The 13,057-nt window shown below is 51.8% G+C and overlaps 4 protein-coding genes across 4 annotated transcripts; 1 reads left to right on the top strand and 3 right to left on the bottom strand.

Annotated features, from left to right (window-relative positions):
- Nucleotides 1-1,258: 1,258 nt before the first annotated feature.
- B0T26DRAFT_726191 (uncharacterized protein) lies at nucleotides 1,259-1,664 on the bottom strand. Its single transcript, XM_060442811.1, has one exon. The coding sequence runs from the start codon at nucleotides 1,494-1,496 to the stop codon at nucleotides 1,272-1,274; it is 225 nt and encodes a 74-aa protein (XP_060291409.1). The 5' UTR covers nucleotides 1,497-1,664; the 3' UTR covers nucleotides 1,259-1,271.
- Nucleotides 1,665-1,993: 329 nt separating this feature from the next.
- B0T26DRAFT_726190 (S-adenosyl-L-methionine-dependent methyltransferase) lies at nucleotides 1,994-3,126 on the bottom strand. The gene has a single exon (XM_060442810.1). It carries the CDS (start codon nucleotides 2,968-2,970, stop codon nucleotides 2,128-2,130), a length of 843 nt encoding a protein of 280 aa, XP_060291408.1. The 5' UTR covers nucleotides 2,971-3,126; the 3' UTR covers nucleotides 1,994-2,127.
- A 1,059-nt stretch (nucleotides 3,127-4,185) lies between these two features.
- B0T26DRAFT_680016 (uncharacterized protein) lies at nucleotides 4,186-6,372 on the top strand (the record flags this gene model as incomplete). Its single annotated transcript, XM_060440438.1, has 6 exons — nucleotides 4,186-4,374; nucleotides 4,453-4,508; nucleotides 4,728-4,850; nucleotides 4,960-5,264; nucleotides 5,646-5,962; nucleotides 6,043-6,372. 6 exons carry the CDS (start codon nucleotides 4,186-4,188, stop codon nucleotides 6,370-6,372), a joined length of 1,320 nt encoding a protein of 439 aa, XP_060291407.1.
- A 3,565-nt stretch (nucleotides 6,373-9,937) lies between these two features.
- Nucleotides 9,938-12,222, bottom strand: B0T26DRAFT_680015 (uncharacterized protein; the record flags this gene model as incomplete). The annotated part of the gene is made up of 6 exons (XM_060440437.1): nucleotides 9,938-10,572; nucleotides 10,669-11,334; nucleotides 11,533-11,639; nucleotides 11,753-11,803; nucleotide 11,946; nucleotides 12,204-12,222. 6 exons carry the CDS (start codon nucleotides 12,220-12,222, stop codon nucleotides 9,938-9,940), a joined length of 1,479 nt encoding a protein of 492 aa, XP_060291406.1.
- Nucleotides 12,223-13,057: the final 835 nt, after the last annotated feature.

Genomic DNA, 13,057 nt, shown 5'->3' with positions numbered 1-13,057 from the left:
CTAAGATGGATGTCTGTTTTTGTGTGATGTCCAAGTAAGTTTAAAGTGACGGGCGTTTTCGGATTTGCTTCTCACGAGCCAAATCAGATCTACGCTGCCATCAACTGACATTGCCGCACCTGCTTTCTCTCCTTCCGCTCTTTAGGTGTAAAAATGTTCGACGCACGCAAGTCATGTCAGCAAATATGCCAGAGGCGCCCCACCCACCCGCCCACCAAGGCGAGCCGCAGGCGAGCTGCAGGTGAGCTTTACAAGGTACAACTACAGGAGTCCATAGCCGGGTAATACAATATGTTAATAGAAAGGCACTACTGCGTGCACTGGTCTGGGGATCTCAATTCATTGTAAAAGAACGTGGTTTCTTGGAGAAAAAGCTAGGAAAAATTAGGGATGCGTGCCGGACCTCTGATCAGAGGAAGGAGCAGGCCGCCCGCCTTTTATGAGGTGGGCGGGCCAAGAGAAAAGGAAAAGAATTTGCACTAGATTACATTCGGTATGGGGGTAAATAAACCCCTGATTGCCGGGCCCCTTGCCCCTGATCAGTATGCAAATTCTCACCCCACAAGCTAGATTAGCACAACAACAGATATACAGAATTAACCGCAAGTAAAACGCTACACTTGACTCAATATTTAATTATCGCGTGAGGTTTATACCTTAGAATGAGTCATTGTTATCCTCTCTGCTCGCTCCATTCCCCGACGTCAGCGCAAATACGGAATGCGAATGCTGCCGATTGGGCAACTTCTCCACCTTCTACTACTCTAAACTCTCAAACCGCAACGCCAACACCGTCCCTATACCTGTAATCAACATATCTGTTCAGTCTTCATTATACCATCCCAGCAATACTTGTGGTGCCCGTGCACCCTTACGGACAGGTGACCCAAACAGCCGAGCGGTTTGTAATAGACAGGTCTTATATAGACCAAACACTACGATCCTGGCTCGAGCTGTAGGAGCCCCACAGAGCCGGCGTGATTGGGGCGGAAGGCGGCAACGGCTTTGACTACTTATGGCAGTAGACGAAATGGAGTATTACCAAGAAGATGTTTCCGAACAGATCCTCTCGCTGCTCCCTGTCACACTTCGCAGTCCGACCATAGTGGTATAGTCAGAAGACAGCGTCCATTTCGACTTGAAAGCCAGTGGAATTAAAGGTTTCGAAGCGGATTTGAGCCATTCGCTCCCCATCGGGGACTTGGACATGATGACACCACGTTCCTCGGGCGCAATACGCAGCTCTATCGTGAGGGTGTGGTGCTAAATCTTCATAGAGATGTAAAGACCATTGCTCCAACTTCGATACTTTGTCGTGGTCGGTGTGTGTGTGTGTGTGTGTGTGTCGACTGAGTCGGGAGTATAAAAGAAGCGTGAGGGCGCATCTGATGCTTTGTCAGTCTATTCATACTACTACTACTCACCGTTAGGAAGGATTTGAACGTACTAAACAGTGCTATGAGAAAGCAGAAAGAAAAACAAGATAGATGAAACATGGTAATTTTTAACTCAAGGCGCCCCCGAGACTCAGCCCTTTATGCCTAGACTACAGTCGACAAGCCGAAACATCGCTGTTGGAATGACAAGGTCATTCGCAATATCATTCTGGTAGTGACAGTCACGATTGGGTTCTGGTTTAGCCACATAGAAGGTGGTTCGGTTGGTGGTTACTTCTTGATTGATCTATCTCTCTTCCGAACTCCGTTGGACAGGAAGAGGGTGTCTTATACATGAACATCTTAGTCACGGTCACCCCTGTTAGTGACCCACTAGGATGTTGACCCCTTGCCCCTAAGAACGTTCTGGAATATGCCGGAATGTACTACAATGCTCTTGTTCCTACAATAGCTACTACTATCCGTTCTGCATTTATCATAATGCCCCTTATCACGTATAAATCTATCCGAGAAAAAGCGCGTCTATAATAAGGCTTACGCCGGGGACTCACCGAGGTTGTCACGAAAGGTGTTACATGCAGGTATAGGGCGGCGGATTTGCGGCTCAAGGATCAGTCTTTTTTTTTTCTTTTCTACGTCACTCTTTTCTACGTCACTTAACGGCAGCAAGCTCTCAAAATTGCCTTTCAGACACCAACACCAACACCACCCCTCGTCATCGTCATCGTCATCACAAATCCAGCGATTCCGGCGCCCGCGCAATCACCCACAGGAACTCGGCATCCACTCCATCCTCGTTCTTCGAAACTTCGCTTAGTACCACCTCTAGGCCCGCCTTCCGCGTCACAACTTCGAGCGTCTTATCCACCCCGAAGCCACTCCAGTACATCCACCCCTTTTCCTCGCCCAACCAGCGATCCATAACCTCGCCCGGCGTGTCCTCGACGCTGAAGTTCGCCAGCACAAGCCCGCCGGGCTTCAGCCACCGCGCAACGCGCTCCAGCAGCACTACCTGCTCCTCGCGCGGCAGGTGGATGAGGCTGTAAAGCGCGACCACGGCGTCTAGCGAGCCCGCTGCGAACGACAGGTGCATCATGTCGCCCGCGACCCACTCGATCTGGTCGTGGCTGCCGGCGCGTGGAAGCACCCCCTCCCTGCCTAGCGCAACCTGCGTCGCCGACAGGTCGTTGGCCGTGACGTGCACGCGCCGCCCACGGCCTGCGGGCGTGTCGGGAAACTCGAGCAGCGCCTGCGTCACGGGGAAGCCGGCGCCGCAGCCTAGTTCCACCAGGTGAGTCATTGGTACCGGTGCCGAGTCGGACGCTGCCGTCGGGTTGCCACCCCCGCTGCCGCCGCTGCCGCTGCAACTGCTAGGGGAGCTGTCATTGACAGAAGGCAGAGGGGGCAAAAGCTGGAGCAGTTTTTCCACGTAGTGGAGGCGAAGGCCTGAGTGTTGCGCGGTCCAGGCGTTGTAGGAGGCCGCGATGGCGTCGTAGGAGGCCGCGAGGCGCTCTTTGACATTCTCGGGGACTGATGTCTCGGGGACGGATGTCTCGGGGGTAGGCAGTTCCATTTCTAATTATAGCTGGCGTGTAGGTAGAGATTTGAAATGGGATTTTAATTAGTAGCTTAGCTAAAGCGAGCTTGTAGCGTTCTCCAGTTGGTACAACGGTCTACTTTTGCTTTCGCTGCGGCGTAGCGTAGTAGCCCTTTGCAGCCGTGACAGTGATAAAAAAAAATCCAATCGAATGGGACTGAGAGTAACGTAGTAATTACGAACTTGTCTGGTCAGTGCTACGTTTCCTCGGCAATCAGTAACTGTCACGTGCCACTTGGGGTAGCCACAACGAGCATACCAGAAAAGGGGCATACTAGTAAAAAAGGCCATTTCCCGGCATGTTGACCATACTCAATCAGGGAGGATTGACCCCGATTCCGCTGCATTTGAATGGAATTGATTGGATCGCTTTATCTAGCAACAACCACTGATTAGTAATTGCCTATAATATGTGCCACTGACTCCTAGCTGTCAATCTTTTAGCAACCTGCCGCCTTCACCGGGAGAAGCTACCGCCGAGGTCTTCCTCAGGGAACCAAGTCGTATCCGGCATCTTCGTAAACACCGCCTCTTTGGTAAATAGCTCAATCCCCTCCGCAAGGTTGGGAGATCCCAGGTGGCCCTTCTCAAAGGCTTCCATGCTGACGTATCTAAACAGCCCAACTAGTGTCTGGGCCAGGTTAGTGCGCGTGGACCGCTGAAAAACCGATAGGACCGGCATAATCGTTGAAGGATCCTATTGGAAAACCTGCACCAGAAAGACCCAAAATTGGATCAATGCAACCCGTCTCCAGCTGCTGGTGGTCTCCAATTGCTGGTGGAAGACACGGAGCAGACGTGGCGCATGTGGCGCCTCGGCTTCCACTATCTCCCAGAGAAGCTGCCGGATCCGCTCGCCATGCTACTCGAGCCGCTATGCCGCCTCGTCGAAATACTGCATCCCGTCATGGGGAGTCCGGGCCCTGCTTTCTCGGCTCCACCACCCTTCCAGACTTAGTGACGCTGGATTTCCCGACTTCTCAGGCGCCCAGTGACGGATCCCGCAGCTGTTCGCGGTCCCGTGCCTCGAGCCGGCAGTTATACGAGGCGTCCGATTGGTGCCCGCACTTGACAGCCCCTTCTCTTTTGAACCATGATGGCCGGCCATGATGGCCGACTATGATGATCCTCATCGCATCCCTACCCAGCTTGACATCCTTTTGCCGTTCACGTCTCAGCGCCGTCGATATCATGGCTAAAGTCATTGGCCTGGCTTCTAGGCTGATAGCGCTGGCTACTTTTGCGCTGAAGTCCGTCACTAAGCTCTGTCAAACGGTCCACGGTTTGGGGCATCATTCCGAGACGGTCCTCGACCTCATCAAGGAGGTTGAGGCCTTGCAGGCCGCCCTCACCTCGCTCACAAAGACAGTCGATGACGCGGTGGATGCCTGTCACGAAGGAGAGGATTCGACTGCATAACGCTCAATATAACCGTAACCTGTATTGTGGAATCTAAAGCTAAGGAAGGAAAAGAGGAAGGAAGCAATTCGCGGGCGCAGGGCGCGGGGAAATAGGTGTGGGCTGCAGGGCTGACGTAAGGAAGCCGAGTGCGCACAGACCACATTCTAAAAAGGATGCACCCAATCAGGGCGCAGTATACGTCATTGACACCACCACGGCACCTACCGTGACAATGCCGACCTTTCCGCACTCAATATCCCGCTACTGCGATGCTGAAATGCATGTCGCGAATTGGAGGAGAAACTTCTTAAATGCGTGTCACAATCCGGCAGCACACGGGCAAACTTCCGGGGCTGGGCTAAGCTGAGGTACCTGGGTGAAGATGTCGACGGCTTTCGGCGGACGCTGGCTGGATACAAATCCACTATTATTATCAACCTCACCGATGCAACTTTGTACGCTCTCCCCTTGATACCCGCTTCCGCTCTATCGCACTTCCTAGGATGGGAGCGATGGGGCGGACGATGGCATTTGCTGACCTTTTCCTGCTGCATAGGTCTTTAGTCGTACCTCCTCCGTCAGTGCTCAAAAATTTGAGGAGCACCGAAACATGGTCCAGGTCGCTGTTTTGACGTTTGAAGACCGCCTTACGGCAATCGACGATAAACTCGACTCGATATTCCAACGCACCGTGGTGGACTCTGACGAGGACGCAGTTGAGCTGCGGCAAATCAAGGACGAACGGCTGAGCACGCAGAAATGTCTCCAGATCTGCATCCAGATGTCCCGCCAATTCGACCAGATCAAGCTTCCGCCCACGCGGGGCGATGGCAACCCCGCCGGGCTCATTGATCCAGTAAAAGTCATGGGTGACGGCATACAAGGCCAAACGTGGTTGGTTACCTGGTTTCGCTTGGAGCCCCCTAAGCTTCCTCTCGTTATATCTAACTATACCTACTACCTAAGGTATATATATATCGACTGCACTCTGCCTGCAGAAATCTCAAACCGGCCACAGCAGACACTTGAGCACTGGACTCAGAGCCTGACATCCAATTTTACTGTTTCATCATCACCTTCCTCCTTCTTCCACAGTCTACTTAACGTACCCAAGGTACTTGAATTGCCTCACCGCCGCCTCGTCTTTTCGCGTTTCCGTTTTCGTTGCCATCCTTCAGTGATCAGGCACTCTTCGCGAGCGAACCTCATGTTAAATCTCGCTAGACCACAGCTTCATACGGTCTTGGAAGGTAATGTCGGCCTCAAACTCTACTCTCGGGATAATATGAGTCTCAACACCGCCTACGCACCACACACGATTACCCAACATGGCGCCAAGTCTCACCCACTCCAGATTCAGCAACATCGCACTATTCCGGCACATTATGCTCCTACTGGTGCTTGGAAGAACCCCAGTGATGACAAAGATCACCGCCCAGATGGCTATTACTACAAGATTCGTATCAACCCCATTGTCGCCCAGCCGGCAAAAGACGCTCAGCCAGCAAAAGATGCGGTGAAGGCGCCAGCTCCAACGAAAAACCGACCCCAGCGACAGCTGCCGGGGGTCCGCCGAGAAAGACGTCCGTGTCGCCGGCCAACAGCGATGAGTCGAGCGGCTCTCACCCTTCGAGCGAGCGCTCCTAGGCTAACTCGACTGCCACGGACACGTCTGGCACGTCGCTATCTTCGGGGCAGTCGGTGGAACTGCCGTCGTTTGGCAAGCTCTTCCTCATCTACGGCCACCTCACCGGGACCAGCCTTTACATGGGCAGCGACGAGTACGACAATGAAGCCGAGAAATGGGTCAAGGAGAAGTGCCCCGTGATTCCGTGGGAGGCGTTTTCCGCCTCGCTTCTGAAGGGGGAACACGGCACCATAAGCTTTTCCAGGATTGCGGAAACCAATGTTTCCACAATCCTCCACCAGGCCAAGGTCAAGCTGTATGGGGCCGACAGCGACGGCGGCTGGTCATAAAACTGAACGTGCCCCGCGGCTGCGACTTGTCTGGCACAATGTCCATGTTTCCGTCGCAAAGACTGGCTTCACCGGCGGCAGATGGGGAGCTTTCCCCGGTTGTTCTTCATTTCTTTTTCTTTCTTTTTCTTTCATTGCGGAGACAAGACTTGGGAGCTGCTGACGCCAAAGTGCTCTCCCGACTTCAAGACATGGCAGGCCGTGTTACCGGGGTGGGGCGAGAACACTAAAAGCGCTGGAGGCTGGGAAGGCGCAAGGAGCGTTCCTAGTTCGCTATATGTGTTCGAGAGCTTATTAGTTAGCTAGTCTGATAGATTTTTAGTCTTTGTAGCCTTCTTTTTAAAAGAGGACTTTAAAGACCACGCCATAGGGGAAATAGAAAGCTGGGCACTTCACTACCGCAGGTCAGAAGAATTTTGATAGAAACCAATGGCAGTGCCGTTGTTTCTTAATTTCATGCCTTTATTGGAACTTCTTATCCATCTTTTGGTCTATTACTCTCCCAGATAATGCCCAATGTATTGTACCTCCTCTCACTTAAACATTGTCCTATTTTTTTCACAATGTCCTCAAAAGCTAGACCAACTAGTAAAGAACAGTTTAATATTCACTTCTCGACCAGGAGATTTCGGTATATACTTGCAAAAGCCGGAATCTCGTGGCACTTGGTTAACGAGTTGAGGTGTTTCGGTTCCATTAACCATTTCCAGAACTGGGCATGACCAGACCCAGTTCTGCAAGCCTCGCGTGCCAGTTCCTTGAGGATTTACTTACTTATGACTTAATTATGCCTTGTGATATCTTGATTTCATTCATATTGGTAGTGTTTTACTCGTTTCGGGGGGATTGTGTGTATTTGGCGTTGTTGGTCATGGAAAACTGCATCGTGCTAACTTGAATGAGAAGAAACTTGAACCCGGGGCCCAATAGGTTCGCGGGTCCCGCGAATTTAAATTTTCGCGGGGCCCGCGGATATTAGGTAAGCCTTCCATCCCTGCACATATAGGCATTACAAGTCTCGATTTCCGCAATTTGATTTGGGCCAATATTGTAAACTTTTAAGACAAGGTGATACAGCTCGCGTAGGGGCCGGGAGCAGCGCATAGAAGCAATCGGGGCTGTATTCTGCGTGAACCTGCTTGAGGAATCAGGAGGAAAAACCTGACCCTCGAAAGGAGCTAAACTAGGAAAAGTGGGCGAGGTCTGGCAGATGCGTGGCACCTGAACTGACTGCCCGGGGCTGTCAACACAAGCAAAGAAAAAACAAGGCAAAAGAAAAGACAAGGCAAAAGAAAGGACAAGGTAAAAGAAGAGAAGAGGAGCCTTTGGCTCACGATAACTCCCAGGGCTGACGAGCTCAATCCACCCTTGCCCCACCAACGCCTCTATGATCACTGCTTTCTTGACACTTCAAGGGGCTTACCTCACTACTACTCTGTCCCAACAAAAATACACCCCTCTTCCGCCACTTTGGACGAATACAAAGCTTGCTGCACTTCAATATCTCTGTCCATCCTCCTCCAGATCTCGCCTACACCTCTTCTCCCGGTATCCAATGGTTCGTCTTCCTTCTCCTGAGCTACCAGAGCTTCAATCCGGTCATCTTCTGATCTGTTCTAATCTAAGTAGGCCATCATCTCCTCCTTCATCCAGCCCCTTAAGCCTGTTGAGGTAGCACACTGTTTCGTCATCTGTCTATAGTCAAGGCACCACTCATAGCTTGCCTTGCTGTGTCGCAGAGGTAGACCCATTGCTTTCCGGTATTGCGGGTTGGTTTTGATGCTCCCGAGTGGTTGGGCTTTATACCAAGCGTCTCTTGCCTTTGTATATCTCTGATAGATTGCCCGTGGGTCCCAGTAGTTTAGTGAGGCTGAAGATGGACTTGACGAAGGTGCTAATGTGTAAGCCGGCGGTAGTGTAGGTGGCGGTAGTGCACGAGTAGGCGGTGATGTACGAGTAGGTGGTGTGGGTAGTGGTGATGTGTCTTCCGTGATGAGCTGGGTTGATGGTGTTGCAGTTGCCGCTGCTTGTAAAGTTGGTTCTGGAGCTAAAGCTAACTGGAATAGCTCTATATGCCTCTGAGGATATGACTTTGACGTCATTATACGACCTAATGTATGGCATTTGCTGCATCTGGGTAATGCTGTTGGATGTGTTATTACCTCGACAACCTCAAACCTGCTAGGCTCTCGCCTAGTGCTTGATTGTGGTATAGTCGAATTGGCACTAATTTGATCGATACGTTGACGAGGCTCCAGCAGCAACTGGGGAGCACCTTCGCGTTTCAAATGCTAGTGTAGAGACAAATGCTCAAGCCGAAGGACTAAGTTCTGGTCGAGCAAAACTTTCAATGTATGAGCACACGGTAGCCCTATAGATCGAGAGAAAGAACCTGAACAGGCTGGTGATAGGGGTGGGTCCTTTTTGGTAAGGAGTTTTCGCTGCTCTTCAACCTTTCTCAAAGCCTCGTGTGATACCCAGCTACGTACTGCGCTGTATAGTGATCCAGAGATGTTACGATCCTGGCTCAAGTCTGCAGGAGGCGCTGGAAGCCGACTGCTGATTGGGCAGCACTGGCGGGCAGGACGGGCCCCACATGAGCTCGGTGCGGCCAGTCAGGCGGCGCTCAGTGCGTTCGGCTGCCAAGACTGGGAAGACCCACTGAGCAGGAAGAACAGCCAATTAGGAAAGTGCTCAGTTACCATTGAGAGCTCAGTCGTCCTTGAAGACTGAGCGCCCCGGAGGCACTGAGCACTGTAAGGGAGAACCCTGATTGGTTGCGCAATTAGATAAATACGATGACCGTACCCACGGTCTTAGATAGTTCTTGCTTGGTTCTTCAAGCAAGCAATACACATTCACTGCACTCATACACTTTGAGTGGCATTCCGATTTGACTGTATTACCCGTGCGATAGGAGCTTGCCCTTTGTTCTATCTTCATAATTACCAACCCCAGCATTCTGTGGAGCCCGTGCTCCCTTACAGACAGACGACCCTAACAGTCGAGTGGTTTGTAATAAGATCTTCTTATATAGCCGTACGGCGCTTCCTTCATTTTTTCCGTATCTACCTACCTACTTGAGTTACAAGAATCGTAGGTAAGAGAGAGATAAAAGCTATGCCCTTGAAGTGTTGTACCTACAGCAATCTAACCAGCGTTAATTAATAGGTACAAACATCTCCCACGAACGCCCAGCGTTAAAGCAAGAATCCCCCTAGCCTTGCCATATGTGCCAGCCAGTGCCACAGCTACCTAAAATGACTGGTGAGCGGGCGCAAGCGTCGCGCCCCCTTCGCCTCAAATAGACCGTGGGACTCAAACCTCTTGTCTAATTTTCCAAATCCATTTTCTTTTTCTTTTCGCTGGCACTGCCTCGCCTCTTTCCTCTTCTGAGATGGTGAGAAGGCGGTGCCAGCCGCTCTCACGCGCCTGCTCAGACTGAGATCTCTTTTCGTCCCCCCTTCTTTGTTCGTCCGTCCGGTTGAAAGCCTGCCGGAAAGCCTGGGGTGGCCCTCGCTTGGTTACCTACCTGGGTACCTAACTAGGTACCTTGCCTAATTAATCAAGTGGCAACGGCGCCACCATGGCCCCCGCGGCCACAGTAGAAAGGCACGATGGTCTCTGCACAAGCCATGCCCTCGTTCCACTTCCCCCACTTGTCCTTGCGCAGATTGGCCTTCTCTTCCCGCGCGCCTTCGGCGGTTGCGCCGTAGTTGGACACGAACATGCAGCGCGGGCAACGCGCCAGCGGCGTGAAGCCCGGGACGCTGAGCGCGAGCCCGGTCTCGCAGTGGCGGTTGAAGATGGAGCGTGCGTGCGCGTCGTGGAAGCTTTTCAGCTTGGCCGTCCTCACGCTCTCCTTTTCGTCCCCCTTTTTCTCGTCGCTCAGGCTTTTGTACGCGTCGCTGCTCATTTTCGCGGCGACTTCTGCCTCGGCTTCGACGAAAAGAACGTGGGCCTTCTCCGACATCTTTACCGCGTCTTCGTCATGTTTGAGGGGCAGGTGCTTTTGCCGCTCTGTTGTGCGGAAACGCTCGACCATCTGATCGAGCAATTTCGACGGCTTGTGCATATCTTTCGATGATGCGATGGCAAACGGATCCGCAGGCTTCTTACCACTGCAAATGAACAATACAGATGGATAGCCGGCGGACAAGCTGCCCGCCAGTTCGGTTTTTATCTCCCTAGCCAATGCATCTAGTAACGCGTATCGTTAGCTGGATGAGTATCGAAGGTAATAATGACTCAGACATGTTGCCACCTGGGAGGGGGTGTCTCCTATCCGTGACTTACCCAAAGTGTCACACGATTGGGCTATAATTCGTGCGACCATCTCCACAAAGCCCAGAAGTGAAATGGATTCATGCGAATGGTCTTTGAGGGTTTCCTCGTTCACCTTTTCGACATGAAATCCCCGGACCATCTCGTTTGTTAGACCACCTTTTAGGTGTTCAAGGAAGATTTCTTTGAGTTTCGTGTCGAAGTCAGCGTCCTTCATGCTTCTGGTGTAGGCGGCATAGGCCGAATTGCCTTGACTGCCTTGTGTCAGCAACTCTTTCCAGTCGGCCACTTTATCTTCTACTTCCGTTCTGAACCGAGCGTCAAACAAATCGAAGTCGCTCTTGTGCGTTGGGCCGAACTTCTTGTCTTTGAATATGCCCTTTAGGTGCTGTGCTGCTGCTATTGCCGGCTCAAGTCCGTCGGCGATACCCCCCTCCGTACTTCTCCCGCACTTCCTAAGGAGGTCTTGTATGGCTTTAACCTCTCTCAGGGTGATGTCGAGACTTGCATTTTCGGCATGTATGGCTTCTTGAGACGGTGCGGGGGAACCAAAAGCGGCACGGGATGCGTCGTCGATCCTGGTTCTGATTGACTTGTTGTCAAAGTTTTTACCAAGCATGACATCTCCAATCCTAGTAATAAAGCTCTTTCTGGCTTTATGCACCTCCACCTTTTTCACTGCCATGGTGTTCATGAATCCTAATGGGACTCTGGCAAAATAGATCGCCGTGCGGACAAAGTCATTCGCGTCCAACAAGGCTGCTTGATATTTACCTTGCCCGACCGTCTGTGAGTGTAGGTTGGGGAGGTGTGTTTGCACCACAGCCACTAATTTTCCCAGGTTCTTTACCGTCTTTTCGAACGCTAAACAGTTACCTGCCATTGCAGCTAGTTGCTCCATATCGGGCTCTATGTCGGTCGCGGCGACGCCATTGCCATAGAGGCGGATGGGCTCCTGAACAACACGTCCAATTGGCTGAGACCTGGAATCAGGTGAATTTGGAGATTAGCCATGGCTAACTGGGGCAGTTATCGGGTGCCTGCTTTTAGCCCACCATGTCGGAGTTCAAGGCTTTCAGCAATGATGAGTACTTACATATCGAGCTGCCACGTGTGGGACTCGTTATGTAATCCGTTCTTTTCTTCTCTTTGACAACCCGTAGTTTACGCAAAGCAACTCGAGTTTGAGCCGGGGCCGCGAGGGTGGTTGGTTAATGGCACAAAGTTCGAGATTTGCGATGTAATTGGAATTGCGATGTAGAATTGCGATGTGGAATTGCAGGTGTTACACTATCAAACGGATAAGGGCAAGGAAAAGAGAGGTTTCAAAGACGGTGATGTGGAAGGGGGGGGCATGTGGTAGTTTTCGGAGGAGGTTCGAGACGTGCGTTGGAGAAGAATTTGAAAGGAAAGGATCAGTGGACGGCATGATCGAATTAATACTTCAACAAAGCCACGGGAACGAGTTCCCTCCACTGTCCCACGTGGTACATCGGTGTTGCTCGTTTCTCGCCGGTCCGCACACGTCAGCTTTCTAAGCTGCGTACCTGGCTGTTTCGGCGTCATGACATCTACTCTGACCACAGGATGAGGGTCTCTGACTACGGGGGGAGGGTGGGTGGGCTGGTGACTGGCGTGTGTTCCTTGGAGATTTGACCTGGAGCAGCAGCCTTGTCCTCGGAGACATAAGCATGCCCAAACACATGTCAGCACCGTTGGTAATACCCACCACGTTTCGTCCGTCTCAGAGATCCGAGCATCCAGTCAGACAGACAGAAAGCAGTCACAACAGGAATCACTTGGGTGGGTGATTGGGCATCTGTGGCCGCCTGCAGAGTGCCAACAGGAACGAACGAGCCAACGAACGAAGGCATGGCATGGCGGGGTCTGCGGCAAAGACATCACCTCAGGTCAAATTGGAGACGTGTCGGCCCCCAAAAATCACCGAGCTGTGCGGCGGGCGTAGTTTTGTTTCGACCCAGTGGCGCTAGTTGACATGAAATGACATGACATGAACATCCATGCGTTGCGTGTCCATTTAATTATAGTAACTGCCTCTAAAATGGTGTCCAGGGTGTAAGCAAGCCGCCGTGGAAAAGCCGCAACAGGGGCCTTGACCAGGCTGCACACCACATTTTTGGAGGCAGGCAGTTGATAGGTACCTTCGGTAGGGAGTATTCTGCATCAAGGTGGCGTGCTGTAATCAACCGTCCCGTCATGACAGGGTGCGACCTTACCTCCTGACCTTAGGAACGTTCAATTTGTGTCTCTTTTGTGTCTCTCTCTTTTGAGCCGCGCTGTCTTGGAAGACAAATGAATTGACTTTTAATCTTTTGGATTTTACCACAACCCTTTAATCGGATATATATTCTCGGTCCTCGTCTTCCTAACCATGTAGGAC

Source organism: Lasiosphaeria miniovina, assembly GCF_030549165.1.
Source record: "Lasiosphaeria miniovina strain SMH2392-1A chromosome Unknown B0T26scaffold_7, whole genome shotgun sequence".
In the NCBI taxonomy this organism is placed as follows: Eukaryota; Fungi; Ascomycota; class Sordariomycetes; order Sordariales; family Lasiosphaeriaceae; genus Lasiosphaeria; species Lasiosphaeria miniovina.
Note: the sequence above shows the minus strand (reverse complement) of the source record. Positions and strands in the feature narration are given on the sequence as shown.

Coding starts and splice junctions, on each gene's coding strand:
- B0T26DRAFT_726190 (XM_060442810.1), bottom strand. CDS start 2,970: ATGGAACTGCCTACCCCCGAGACATCCGTCCCCGAGACATCAGTCCCC.
- B0T26DRAFT_726191 (XM_060442811.1), bottom strand. CDS start 1,496: ATGTTTCATCTATCTTGTTTTTCTTTCTGCTTTCTCATAGCACTGTTT.